This window comes from Camelus dromedarius, chromosome 7 (assembly GCF_036321535.1).
Source record: "Camelus dromedarius isolate mCamDro1 chromosome 7, mCamDro1.pat, whole genome shotgun sequence".
In the NCBI taxonomy this organism is placed as follows: Eukaryota; Metazoa; Chordata; class Mammalia; order Artiodactyla; family Camelidae; genus Camelus; species Camelus dromedarius.
This window is the reverse complement of record NC_087442.1, coordinates 59,936,597-59,951,330: the sequence shown is the minus strand read 5'-3', so window position 1 is coordinate 59,951,330 and position 14,734 is coordinate 59,936,597. Positions and strand designations below refer to the sequence as shown.

At 42.1% G+C, this 14,734-nt stretch overlaps 1 protein-coding gene across 3 annotated transcripts in view; it reads left to right on the top strand.

Moving 5' to 3' along the window:
• DYNC1I1 (dynein cytoplasmic 1 intermediate chain 1) overlaps window positions 1-14,734 on the top strand; it is a 341,842-nt gene that overhangs the window by 113,479 nt on the left and 213,629 nt on the right. For all 3 annotated transcript variants that reach the window (XM_064487554.1, XM_031454937.2, XM_031454935.2), the window contains one exon: window positions 5,137-5,252. In XM_064487554.1, coding sequence (XP_064343624.1) covers window positions 5,137-5,252 — 116 coding nt within the window. The remainder of the gene's footprint in view (window positions 1-5,136; window positions 5,253-14,734) is intronic.

The following is a 14,734-nucleotide window of genomic DNA, read 5'->3' as shown; positions in this document are numbered from 1 at the left end:
TTTATAGTATGAAAATTTTATTTCCATAAAAAATTAAGACAGCCTTGATCTTAAGTCTGATCAAAGAGCTCTGCTTTTTGATCCTTCCATCCATAACCAGCTCCCCACCACCCACAGCTTTGTAGTGTCAAAATTATTCTCCTGTTTAATTCTTTAAGACAACTTGACGGTATTTCTTTGAAATCTAATTTTTTTAAGCACTCCACATGTAGGATTCTCTCCATATTTCCAGGTCACAGATGCAGTGACTTGAGAAGCTGAAGTTCTGTTCATGGCTTTGAAAGGAATGCAAATCTTTTCAAAAATAGGGAGAAAACCAGGATATCCTGCTTTGGTAGATAACTCTATGCTTTGCAATTATTTATTCTCCATACTATTAAAAATAGTATTTAAAGTATTAACTGCATTTAAAAATACCAGTATGTTTTCTCCTGGAATTTCCTTCATCTTTGAAATGGGAGAAGAACCACAGAATTTATATTTATTAGAATTACAATGGCTGTGTCCATGTTTCTCATCCTTTTATTTGGGAGTAAGTCTTCATAACCCTAACTTTCCTCAGCTTTGGTAGACATCATAGACCATGATTAAGTCATATGTTGGGCTTCATCTTCTTTGGATAGTGAAACTTTGCCAAGGGGTCGCAAAGCCATGCTAACCTTATTGTGGGTGGATAGACCAAGATATCTCAAGTGAACCAGAAAGGGGAATGGGGACATGATTCATGCAAGGGAGTAGTTTTCTATTTCTGATGCATAATGTCTAACCAAGAACACGTGGACAAACCTGGGTAGATTGGACTATGCTAGTGGTGGACTGGATATCTTAACACCCTGAGCACTTGGAAATAACCTTCTCAAATGTCAAATAGCTTCAGTTTTTATCCTTTATCAAGACCTGACTTTTCTGAAGGAATGTTTCAACTTTGGTATGGTATGGTTTTGCTCAGCCAACTTGCTCAGCTTAGTGGGGAGTCCAACCCCAGCCCAGGGAAAATGTGGGCCACTGGCATTTTAGGACCATGCCAAGTCAGCGAGTAAGGAATCCATGATTTCATTGCCCAGCATCTCTGGGATCCACCACTGCCTGACTTTTTAGTTTTAGATCTAGGATAGAGCCTGTGCCAGGCCCCTCACATTTTGTGCACTGCAGTCTGTCTCCTTTGCCTGACACCCATTCTCTTACCCTCTCACTCACCTTTGCTCCTCGCCTGTCTCACAGAGCTTTATAAGCTTGGATTGGAGATGCCATCCCTACTCAGTGGGACTGAGGCCTCATCCTCTAGGACTTGGCTGCAGGGTGGAGCGCCTCAGTGAATCTAGTTGAAGAATGAAGATTCTGTTTATACACTCTAATATTTCTAAGTCAGTGGTGCTCAGTCTTTAGTGAGCATCAGAGTCACTGGGGTTGGGGGGGAATTAAAACACAGATTGGTTGGGCCCTATAATTTAATAATAATGCCATGTCCACCACGGCATAGATAACTGAATTTTTAATTTACATTTCTACATCATGCCTTCTTTTTCTTCTATTCTTCTCTTCTTCCTTTCCTTCCTTCCTCAAACATTTATTCAGTGCCAGCTCTGTATGTGACGCAGAACTAAGCCCCAGTCTACAGAGATAAATCGGTCAGGGATAAATAAGTAAGTTTGTGGCCAAGTCAGACATGAAAAGAGAACACTGACATGTAAGCGGGGCTGTGGTGGAAGTATGCCTGTACAGTAGTGAGGCTGTGAGATTTGCAGGAGGGGTGGGGTCAGCAGGAAAGGTATCCCAGAGTAAGAACAGAGGAGCCAGTGTGAAACTTAGAGTCTAATTAGAAGATAAAGGAATTATAGTAACAGTAATTCTACAGTTTTTTCCCTCCTTTCTAAGTAGTTTAAGTTGCAACCTTGAATAGAAGAATTATGAGCTGGTAATACTGAGCAAAATAAGAAACACAGTGCTTAGTGTTTGTCCCTTTAAAGAAAAGAACTACTAGATAGTTCATCTTGTAGACAAAGTTATATGATATTTTTATCAGCTGTTAAAACTGTAGAAGTATTTTAGGGAAGTTGAAGGTCTTTGTCACAGGATTGTATGAATGGATATACTCTGCATCAGCTGAGACGTTCTGGCCCAGGAGAGACCAGAGGTGAGGACACACAGTTGGAGAACACACCTGAGAGGAAGGTCTTTGCTGTGGAAGGGCGCCACCTTCTGCAGCCTTTCTGGAACGGCTAGGGCTGGGAACTGTTTGTGGTACTTACACCACTTAAAGCTAAGTTGTGAAAACTGAGAAATTTCACGGTGTTGATACTTGTACTTAAAGGAAAAGCAAACAGACACTCCCAGGCAGCCAAAACCTACCCATGTGCCCAAAGAAATTAGGTGTGTGATTATTATGTTCTATTGTCAAAGATAATCTTCAAATCTACTGTTTTAGGGAATCAATTTAGAGCATCCATAAATCTGCTGTCTCTGATTTTTTTGAAGAAATATAAGCATTATTATAATCAGTCAAAAAGGTAACAGTAGAGCCACCTACTGTGTGCCAGGCACTAAGTTAAATGTTTTATAAGCACTGGCTTTAGTCTTCACAGCAATTCAGCGACAGGTACCCATTTTACAAATGAGAAACATGAGGCTTAGAGGGGTTTGCCACTGGTCCAGAGCATTTACATTCGGCTGGTAAGTGACAAAGCAGGGACTGGAACCCAGTTTGTGTATGAGTACATGACTTAACCATTATGCTATACTGCCTCACGGGTTGGTTTCAGTTTGCTGTGGTGAGTTATCAAATTACAGATCAGCTTCCTGTTGCCCAGTGCCTACAGCTGGTCACCCGACACCATAGGCCTACGGCTTACGTCTCAGTAGCAAGATGTGATGGAATCCCTGCCTGCAGGTATGGGTTCCTCGTAATGGGACTGTGGAGATCTTGGGCCTCACACAGGTGCCCCTGGAAGTCCGGGGGAATCTCTCCATGCCAGGTGTGACACCAATTTGAAGCAGTGGGGGTATATTACCAGCCTGTGTTTCCTTTCCATCTCAGCCTGAGATGAAGATCAACCTCTTGGGGCCTCAGAAAGATGCTTTAGGCTATTAAACAGCAGGAGGGGCTTTGCCTTAAGCAGTCCCCGGTGTCTAGTCATGTTTTCTTCTTCAGATGCTTCAAGAAAGACCCATTCTAGGAAGAAAAAGATACTTCTCTGATCCAAGAAGGATTGAAAGTAATACTTGAATTTCTTACTTTGAAACTTTGAGCCTTTTTCCTTGTTTAATACTTTTGTTTCTAGTACATTTTGTGTGTTTTCCCCCCAGTTCTGTGTGAGAAGGTTGTGAGGAAGTGCTGGGTCTGCAGCCTGACCCTCCAGTTCACTCTGCAGTCCAGACACTGGAGTGAGAGAGGCCCATGTGGCCCAGTCCTTTGTGGAGCTTGGGCTGCAGCCGCGCTTAGTGGGGCTGCCGTCGTGCTTGGTGGGGCTGCAGAGACGGCCTGGGAGGCTTGTTCTCTAAACCAGCCTTTGTTTGTTTGGGTCTGCTCTGTGCACACCTTAGATTTCACCTCATTTATCTTCGTGACTCATGGGGAAGAAATTTTTGTTTTCCTAGACTGCTTGGGAAATTGTGCATAGAAATTCCTAGCTGTAGTATGCCTTTCTTTCGTCTTTTTATTATCACTACTAAAAAGATTTGAGTCTGTGCTTTTGTTAGTAATAATGAAAAAAATAATATGAAGGTGCTTCTATCGATCCTAGAGAGCTAGGGAATGTGGGATTTTGACCAAATGGTTATTTTTGCCTTTCTTTTTCCCTCAGAGGTACACACATACTCTATTTCCTGAAAAATTTAAAGAAATATGGTAAAATACATCCAATACTGATACAAAATCTATATACTAAAATAATGTTCCAGAAACTGTTTTAAGATGTACATGAGTGTAAATTGTGTACATAGGTACACATAATGTATGTGTGGTGTATGCATTATATGTATGTGGTACACATATATTACCCCTACTAATCCTAATAGTAAGTACTAGTAACATCTCCATGTGACAGATGAGGAAGCTGAGGCCCGGAGGGATTAAGTAACTTACACGAGATCTCACACACGGCTGGTAAGCGGTAGGCTAGAGTCTATGTGCTTAACTACCAGACTCCACTGCCTCCACGACTGGGTGTTTCCTGGGTGATGCAGGAGGCACGTCAGAACTGGGGGGCAGTTGAGAACTCAACCGTTAAGAACCTCAGGTAGATGTTTGACTTGGTGGCAAAGCACTGGACCAGGACTTGGGCCAACAGAATTTTAGCCCTGGTTCTACCATTTACAAGTTGCACATACTTGAGAATGTTTTTTATACTGAATCTCGCCTTCCTCGTCGATAAAATAGAGATGATGATGACATCTGCCCATAAGCTTCATGGAGGGGCACCTCGGAGGCAGCTGACGTGATGGGTGTGAGACGTCTGAGAACAGTTGCGCGCTCCATAAATATTCAGGAAGGATTTTTTACATGCTCACGGCTCATTTGGGAATCCTAAACTAAAACTCTGTCACTCTTGGCCCAGTACCCTTTTCACTCACCTGTGCTGTATCAGTGTGTCTTTCGGCAAATGCACATGCTGGTCTGTATTAGTTTCTTTTCTGGAGAAGTGTGAGATGTTATGCTCTTCCTTGGAACATCATCCTCTCATTATCGTATTAGAGAACATGCTTTTTCTTTCCTTTTTTTCGCCACTAAGCAGTCAACTCTTTTCTTCAGATTTGAGAAGCGTTCTTTTTCTTTTGTCCCTCTTGCCTAAGAGACTAGAATCCTGTGTTACAAATGAAAATTTTCTCTATAAACTTTAATCAAGAAAAATCGGAGTTTCTCAGAATGGAAGGGGTCTCATTTGAACTCACCAAGACCTGGTTTGGCAGGTAGAAAAGCTGAGGTTCAGCCCGAGGGTCTGTCTGACCACCACTCAGCAAAATGGCGGCAAAGTGGGCTGAAAACCCGTATCTTGACTTGCGACCCAGGACCCAGGGCCCTGGTACAGGGAAGCTGCAGATGTTTGAAGTTTATTTATTTTAGTCCTTTGTTTCATTACTGATAAATCCTCTGCAAGGAAGACCTTCCCTCTCTAAGCACTTGTCCTTTGTTACTCATAGACGGAGACTGCATAAGCTGGGCGTGTCGAAGGTTACCCAAGTGGATTTCCTGCCCAGGGAAGTAGTGTCCTACTCCAAGGAAACCCAGACTCCTCTGGCTACGCATCAGTCTGAAGGTAATCTGTCTTTTTTTTACTTTCCATATGATCTCTGGACCAATTGCTGGGGAGTCACAGCCTTCTTGCTGATTTCTTGTCTTAACGTAAGCGATCTTCTTAGGACATACCAAATGCTTACATTTCCTTTGGCTCTGATTTTGAAAATGCTGGCGAGGAAACCCAGTAGTAATCCTCCAGAAACCCAGGCACTTGAAAATGGATAACTTAGAGAGGTCACGCTTTGTCAACACTGTGAAGAGGGGGAAGATCATCAAAGGATAACATGATAGAAACTTCTCTGAATTTTATTGGTAAAAAGTGTGTGTATGTTAAGAGTCATCATTTGTAGGAGTCAGCAAACTATAGCCTACCACCTGTTCCTCAAAATGAAGTGTTTTGGAACGCCCAGTCCTTCATGTCTTTGTGGCTGCTTTCTTGCTACGTGGTAGGGTTGAGTGCTTATGGCTCACATGGCCTAACATTACTCTCATGTGGTGCTTTACAGAAAAGCTTTGCTGACCCCTGATTAGTTTTTCCAATTCAGAGGGCAATGTACTAGAGTTTATCACAATTTAAAAAGACTTTCCACGTGAGCTCCGTATGAGTGAATGGGAATTGAGCTCCATGCCTCCTTCGTGCATACCAGAAAGTATCAAGTGGAAAAAGTATGTGTAAATCCCAGTGAATCGTAAAAATGCACTAATAAGAGAGGCTGATGCTAATCAATCAAAATGCTTCCTAGAAGTAAAAAATTACACCAAAGCAAAATTGCTCCAGAACAGAAGCAGGAGATGTGTACACTTGGAATAGGGTAAGTGAAGCTTGCACTGTTGGGGAGAAGCTCTGTTGGTATAGCTAAGCACAGTCTCTTTTTACTTTGTTACTTTGTTGTTTGGTGTGGTGAAGAATATGTAAGAATTCTGGGTTCATTGTTGTTGTGTAGTAAATACCGAACAAAATCCATCAGATTGAAAAATGATTTGCATTCCCTGCTTGGTTTACAGTGTATATAAATCAGTGCATTTTGGTTTGTGCAAACTACAGAGCTTTTCAATTTTGGTTTTAAACACATTATGTCAAAAGCAAAGTGAAATCTGAATCCTTGAAGTAGAGCGCTGCCTGCAGGCCTTTTGAAGACCTTTCCTGTTGTGCTGACTGGTGTGGGGACGATCCTTTGGTGGCGGGGCCTCCATGTTTCAAGTCTGTTAGTGAAATGAATTTTAGAAGCAAACAAATAGCACCCTCTGGTGGTGAAATCTTAAACCAACTACTTCAACAAGCTTGGAAATTGTGTATTAGTGTGGCTGAAAATACAAAGTTAGAAAAGCTTTTGGGAGTTCAACTTGGTCTCTCCTAGGGCCTCCAGGCAGATCAGGAAGATCGTTAAAAACAGCCTCTCCACCCAACCAAAACATTTGTCTGAGTTAATTTGCTGCCGGGGGTATTTGCAGAGCTATAGCCTGAGGTATGTTTATTTAGCCCCAAATTTGACCCATAACATAAAGTTACACAACTGAAACAGGAGAAGGAGTGAATTATTTTTTGAAAATGTGTATACTCCAGATATTGGAAATGGTACAGAAATATTTACAAGGGGAGATAAATTAAGGATGAAAAGGCATCAGCTCTAGACTTTTAAACTGGAATACATCAAAAGGAAAAGCCTGGGCATTCCATTTTATTGCTGCAGAGAGAGCTTGGGAGCCCTCATTATGCTGTGGTCCAAGCAGCAGGAAAGAAGGAATTTATTTCTCAGCTATTGGCACAAGTTCTTTCTGTTTTGTTAACAAGACTCATAGAGCTTTTTAGCGGTGATGGTCGTTTCAGTGGTTTAAATTCCACAATACAGATTTGAACTCAAAGCGAGCTACCATAGCTTTAGACGTTGAAGTGATCCCGGATGGGTTTAGACACAAAGAACTCTGGATTTGGGTTCAGCAAATTGCCCTCTCACCACAGACGGTTCCTTGACCTCTGGCTGCCTGGAATCGTCCAACCATCTGGCTGACGGGGTGCCCTGTGCTCCCTTCATCTGCTGTGTGTAGGGGAGGCTCTACCATGTGGCAGGTTTGGGTTGGCTTCCATTTTGGGGGCTTGGGCCATGGCAATATTTCCATGACGACTGTAGCCGTACAGAAGCAGGAAGCAGTGAACTACTGAATTTTATGGCTCAGTGTGGCTCTTGGATGGATAATATTTAAAGTTGTGGTGCATATAAGATCGATCCATTTTAGCTCATTATTGCTCATGGTGTATGAAGGAATGCTGATTATTTTTTAAGTCATTATGTGACTATGGAAGGTTTAACAGTATTCAAACTAATGATCTCAGAGCATTGATCTGTTCTACATCTAATGAAGTTCTTATGCATTCAGGTTTTGACATGTTCCTATTTTACTCTTTGAAATGAAAGGCAAAGTACTTTGGATTTGCTCAAGCTTAAGCCTCTTTTCTTTACTGTATGTACTATAATGAACATTCTGTTAATTTGTGATCATAATGAGCTGCTATGAGAAACACTCCAGAGAGTGATGTAAACCAGGGAGATTTAGGAATGATGTCCGCATGAACACTGGTTTTTCAGTACAAGTTTAGACCTTTCTCTGCTTAGGTCATTAGTTGCAGAGAAAGACGTCTGAGAATAGGAAACACTGATTTGGGAGCAGGGTATCTCTATTCCCAAAACATTTTAAACACATGCTTCTTATTCCAAGGTAATAAGAAAGGAAAAAAATAAGGTTCCCTGCCAGACTACTTCTGCTCTGTGTTATTAATATCTCTCTGGACTGACCGTCAGGTCCCAAGGTTAGTTAGGAATCCAGTCTTCTGCATCTTTATTAGAGCGGGAAAGTGACCAGCCCATGACAGGCACCCAGCAGATGCTGCTGAAAGACAAAGATGAGGCCAGACATCTTAGAAACACTGAGGTCTGTGATGACCCCTGGGACAATGAGAACTTAACTTGCTGGAAGAAACGCAAGCCAATCTAGAGGGAAGAGGAGGAAATGTAAGTAACCTGTTGATCGTTTGAAGACCTCTCTGAGCTTCCTCTTCACTTCATGATACTTATAATGGGAACTTGGTGTCCTCATGTTGGCCACCCCCTCCCTTTGCTTCCCCCTCAAGCCTTGTTTCTTATGTCCAAGAGAGCCCCACCTGCTTGCATTTTCCGAGGTGCCATGCAGCCTCATGCCTTCATATGCTTGTGCACATTGTCTCCCTGCCTGGAAGGCCATCTCTCCTGTTTGCCTCCCTTCAGGACCACATCCAAGGGTCAGCTCCCTGGTAATTCCACTTCTGGTTGACATCTCTCCTCATACCATGGGCATAGTCCATTTTCCCTCATGAAGCTATTATTTAACTTATTTAAAGTATTTAATTATTACTTAAATGTCTACCTTTTAGACTTGAGGGCAGGATGTGTGTTCTTTATCTCCATGCCCAACAGAGCGCCTGGCACAAAGAAAGGGCTCAACAGATATATCAGTGGAGGACATGAAGAGTGAGATGATTCTAGACGAGTAAGAAAGAAGAGAAAATGCTCGTTGCGTTTTAGGTAGGATGGAGTATGATCAGTGTGTTAAGACCGCACTGGTTTTATGGGGTTTTTAAGGAAAAGCCATGAGAGTGAGGTTGGGCGAGGAGGGGAGTTCAGTGTTTCTGTTCAGTCAGGCCTCTATTTCGGTGCCCAGGCTGGGGCAGGTGTTAACAGCTGTGAACATGACAGAGTTATGAGAACTGAGGGAGAGAATCACGGAGGCTGCCTGGGTTGGCTCAAGATAGAGCAAGACAGTCATCAGGTTTTTACTGTGCAGAGATACTGTTTAAATGACTTTGAGTTTGGAACAGGTGTGCATGAAGGTGGCTAAGGTTGGCTCTCATTTCACCTTTGAACTTAAAAAAAGTATTTTCTTGGCTGGTTGAGGAGAATTTCTACCTTGGCTTCCCGTCTGCTCTGGCATATACGCGACATAGATGTTGCAAGTGAAGAGATAGTTTCCTAGGCTGAACTAGTCCAGCACTGCCCGGTAAAAACATAAGGGGCCATTGTTCATTTTAATAATGTTTTGTTTAACCCAGTGTGTTAAAAACAGGATCATTTCAACATGTAATCAATGTAAAACTATCAATAAGATGTTGTACATTTTAATATTAGATCTTCAAAATCTGGTTTTTTACATTTACAGCATATCCCAATTCAAACAGTAAATTTTCATTGGAAATACTTGAAGTGTAATGAGATTTCATAAAATTTACCATTGAAAAAGTAGATTCATATACCACTGTTAAATAGCAGTTTTTTACATTTAAACTTAAATAAATTAAAGGTAAGATTTCAAATGCAGCTCCTCCGTTGCATTAGCTGCCTCTCAGGTGCTCCATAGCCGCCCGGGGCTGGTGGCTCCTGGACAGCACAGCTCAGGTCTGCCACAGCCCAGCTTGATGCTGGTTTAGAAGCTGAGACCCACAAAGCCAGCCTGACCTTAATATCAGCCTGGCTGGGCAGAGGGGCCAGGGAGGCCTCCCTGGCTTGTAGAGAGCTCCACCAGGCCCGTGGTGACTTTGTAGACCCTCCTCCTTTTTGTGAGGTCAGCCATATCCAAGCAAGTGTTAGATGGTTGAACAAAAACAAAGTTGCACCCCCAGCAAACTGAGTCCTCAAATAAGCCTCATCCCGTCATGTTCTAGACAGTTGTGGGAACCCCTCTGGTTTCTCCTTTCATAGTCTGTAGTTTAGACACTGGGATATTCACTCCTTTTGCTCTGTCTTCATGTTGCCCAAAGCACCACTCCAGACCAGGCATGGCCTCCGTGTTAGTTATCTACATCTCTGCTGCTCCCGTCTCCTTCTGCATGAAGTGGTGAGAGATCAGAATTAAGACTTGAGTTCTAAACTGCTGATAGTTGAATTCTAAGTCCTCCTACACCTTGGTGGCCCCAAGAGCATAATTCTTTAATACAAAATCACCAAATAAAGACATCTTACATAGAATCTAAGTGGAAATATTTATTTAGAACCTTAAATTTGAATTCAGACAGTTCTTAGAGAGATAATTTCCTAATGGAAGCCAATCCTGAAACACCTGAAGATGACTTGGGAGGAAAGAGGCTGTGGTGTCACAACCTTTACTCAGGTTCTCCAGCTGGGTCTCAATTTTCTGGACCCTAACACACTTTCTCTGAACTTATTTCTTAAAGAATCACCATGCATTTCATGACAAGCCATGGTGGCATCTGGATGCAAATTAAAACTCTCTAGTGAAGATGACACACACTAATCTTATTTTTAGCTTCTGTTCCTTGGATAAGAACTGACACTATTCCAGAGAGATAGTGATATCTGCTGTGTTTTGCTTCCTTAAAATCTGCCCGCTATTTCCCTTTTGACACTTGGTTAAAGTGTTAACCCTCTCTCAGAAGGAACTGTAGAGCTTCCAGGCCCATTGTTATCAAGGTCAGGGATGGAGGGATCCTCTCTGGGGACATTTGTTTTCTTTAACAATGTCAGTCTCGTATCATCTTGACAAGATTTTAGAAAGACAAAAAAAAAAAAAAGCGCTAAGGAACATAGACATTTCAGACTTTACTTTTTATGTATTATTTATATCAAATAGACAAAATTTTCTAGTTAAAAAGGTTTTTTCCCTATCTCTGAACTAACTTTTCAACTATTGGTCAGGAGAGTTTTCATGGTTTAGTTCTTGATTTATATTTGACCATAAAATATTGGCTTGGATGCTAGCCAGTCTCGGTATTCTAAAGGAGAAACCTCATGGTAAAAGTTAGCTTATTTTTAAAAAGCACCTTGTGAGAGTTCCATAGATGGTACAATGAAATCTCAGTCAAATAAGCTCATGTATCCAAAATATTTCTCCTGATGAAAAATAAATGACAACTAAAAATGAAACCAGAAATGTAATAGAAAAGACAAAATGCAGAGCGAGACTTGGTGCCAGTGAACATACATACGTATATTTCCTTTACCTCTGTAATCTCCAGGTCTGTCGATGGGAGATCACTAATTACTTCTCCCAAGTCCATTTACAAATCCAATTCCCTTGATCTCTCAAGGCATCCCATCTCATAGACCCTCATCCCTGGTAACAGGTACCTCAATTCTGTGTATCACTAGTGCCTAGCATAGTACTTAATATTTGGTGTGGCACTGAATGGGTGGCTTGGCTTAACTCACAGAGCCACCTCAACTGTCCGCCTTATGAGGTAGATGATGGAAGAAATTAAAGAGAAGTAGGTCAAAGGATAAGAGATGGGAGGAGGTGTGTCAGAATTTATAGTTTCAAACATTAAAAACTATGGTTAATTTAAGCAGTAAAGAACTTGAATAGAAGGGTATTATGTAAGTCACAGAATCAACATGAAGATTGAAAAGGCAGGCTCAGAAGACAGGAAGCGAAGCTAGTTGTCAATAAGACAGCCAAAACTCACAGTACATAAAATGTTCAGTAAGTCTATGCCCAGTGAACCTAGGGGAAGCTTGACAAGTTGGGAGCAGGGGGTGATTCAGAATAAGCAGTTGTTCTAGCAAAGACAAGTTGATTCCCCACTACATAGCAGAAGGAAAGTGGTCAACTTGGCTGATTTGTCTTTCAAGGTACGGTTCATTGCTGAGTTTAGGGTGACCTCTGGTTGGGCGGTAAGCAGCCTGAGTCAGGGCGTGTGAGTCCTTGTGTAGCCTGCACTCTTGTAGCTGTAGATGCTTTATGAGCTCTGAGCAAGCACCTGTGCAGCTGGGCACAGGGGAACGGCTGGCGTTGTGGAGCGCAGCCACTCCTCCTCCTGATGGTTAAAAGCCTCCTTCGCAGTGCACAACTTCTGATTGTACAGGAATATTCTGTCACTCTAGATCTGTTTTGAAAGGTCCTGTCATATACCTCGTTCCTAAATCTTTTGCCATTTGTGTCCTCTAATTGTGACCTTCCAGTCATTGCTCATGGATTAGTTTTAGGTAGAGCCTTTTCTCAAACAATCTTTTCTTCCAAGTGGGCGATGAGATATGCTGGTCAAAACTGTTTTCATCCAAGTGGAATTGTAACGGTTGTTCTTCTCCACCGAACTTCAGGCCTACACCTGAGTGGAGGTGTACTTTCAGCAGGCCACTTCTGGCTTTTGCCAGCCTATCACTTAGAAATCTCCGGAGTCCAGGCTCAAATGTTTTCAGACAGCTCGTCACAGGACATTTTTCATGAGGCTGAGGGCAGAGAAACAGGGCAGCAGGAGTATGAGTAACTGGCTCATGCAGGTTGTTTGCTACAGCTCAGTACATAGTGCTCGCCTGTGCTCATGAGGTAACAGTGGATCCACTTGACTTCATGGCCAGATGGATTGGGTGACACTCCAATTCTTAATGCATGGTCTATTTTCCATAGTCATTCAATATCTCACCATCAGGCTTTAATCTTTACTTGGGTCCAGTGGCAAACTAGCGTTTGTCTCTCCAAAGGACAATGACATAATGAAGAGGCTACACTGTTGCTCTAAAATCTTAAGGACCCATTTTGTGATTCCCTTTTAGAGCTATTTGTGTGATTTGCTAAAGGCACTTTGTGCATCACTGGATCAGCTGGACCAAAATTTTAAGTAATATAACCGTTAAAAGTAGAAGTCTTTAGAGTCACTTGGTCAACGGATTGAATAAGTATATGCAGATGTTGAGTATGTTATCTGCAAAAGCCAGAACGGCCCACCAAGCGTGATGACTCTTAGTATTAGGGAAGCAAAGTATTTGTCATATACTTTGGAGTTTACCAGATCACTCAGCCCACAGAAGCTTTCCTGAAGTAGCAAATATCAATATTTTCAAGGATTTTCCTCCCATCCTTTAGCCTACTTATGTCTTAAGAAAGTATTGAAGGTACCAATCCAGCTGACTCCCCAGGTTCTGCTGGCAGGTCTATAAATGGAACCAGCTTTCTGGCTCAACCTTGGTGTAAGGTTATGAAGATGCAAAGAGAAATGAGGTGGGTCTTCATTGGCTGTCAAGCAAGGATTGGTGTTGAGTGGGTTTAGGGGGTACTTCTAGGCGTCTCTATTCTCCTGTGTATTCAATTTTTCATTATTTCCTGACCAGTCTATTGTTTCACATAAGTGATCTTGTGAGGCTGGCAATTCAGTGGACTTTATCCAGGCACCTACAGAATTCTAAATTTGCATGTGATTTCAGCAGACATTTATATAGACATTTATCCAAACCAGAGAAATTCTCTGAGTTTATGCCTTGAGCTAAAATATAGAGATGTGAGCTTGTCATCTCTTCTTTAAGCCTTCTAGTCTCATTAGTAGCAACCACCTCACCCTAGTGTCTTTAAATTCATCATGCCATTTGCACTCTTCAATGGCAGTGAAAATTTGATCCGTTAAATCCTTCTTTTCGATAGACAGTTCATTAAAGATCACCACAGAAGGCAAATTATCTAGTGATTTTTTATGGCTGACAGGTTCCCATTCCTGAACTCTGAGTTTTCATTTTCTTTAGCCCATTATTAGGGCAAATAACCAACACTGATTCTCCGAGTGACTGTCTTCTGACACTAATTTCTGTACCAGTCTGGGTTCATGGTTACCAACAGTAGAAACTAACTCTGGTTCACTTAAACAGAAATGATACTTGTTAGAAATATAAGAGATACTTGATAAAATTGATTGAAAAGTTAGAGAATTAGGTCAGAAATAGAAAGAAGGCGGTGCTAGCCCCCAATGAGACTGTGTTTAGAGATAGAGCTTTTAGGTGGTAATTAAGGCTAAATGAGGTCATCATGGTAGAATTCTAATTTGATAGGATTGGCAGCCTTATAAAAGGAGGAAGGGAGAGAGATCTGTTTCTCTCTCTTTCTCTCTCTCCATGGGCTCACACCAAGGAAAGGCCATGTGAGGACACGGTGAAAAGGTACCTGCAAACTAGGAAGAGGGCTCTCACGAGACACTGAATCGGCTGGTCATTTGATCTTGAACTTCCCAGCCTGCAGAATTGTGAGAAAATAAATTTCTCTTGTTTAAGCCACTCAGTCTATGGCATTTTGCTATGGCAGCCAGAGCCAACTGAGACAGCAGCTAACACCACAAGGTGATGCCACTGGACTTAGCCGGCTTGGTAAGATGACCTGGACCTCCTGGACTTCCAGTCTTTGGACACTTGCTGTTACATTCAGGATTTAAACTCTGTTGTCACTGCTGCCTTGAAAACCTCTACTTCTCCCTGCACCTTGACTGTGATTCCTTGAGATTTAAAGAGCGGTATAAAAGTCCACTAGGCAGGCCTAGGTTACATGCTCTGCATTAGCTGGGAGGGGCAGGCAGAGCAGTAACTGTCCAGCCCAGCTTCCGTAATGTTAGGAGAGACCGTGTCTTTACTTTCATCTATTTTGGTATACTCTCCTCCAAAGGAGGGTATTTGGATGCTGAGCAGTCAAAAAAAATTATATTTAAAAAATGCCCACTCTGGTGTGAGAATAATACAGGGGAGATAAAGAGAAAAAAAATCT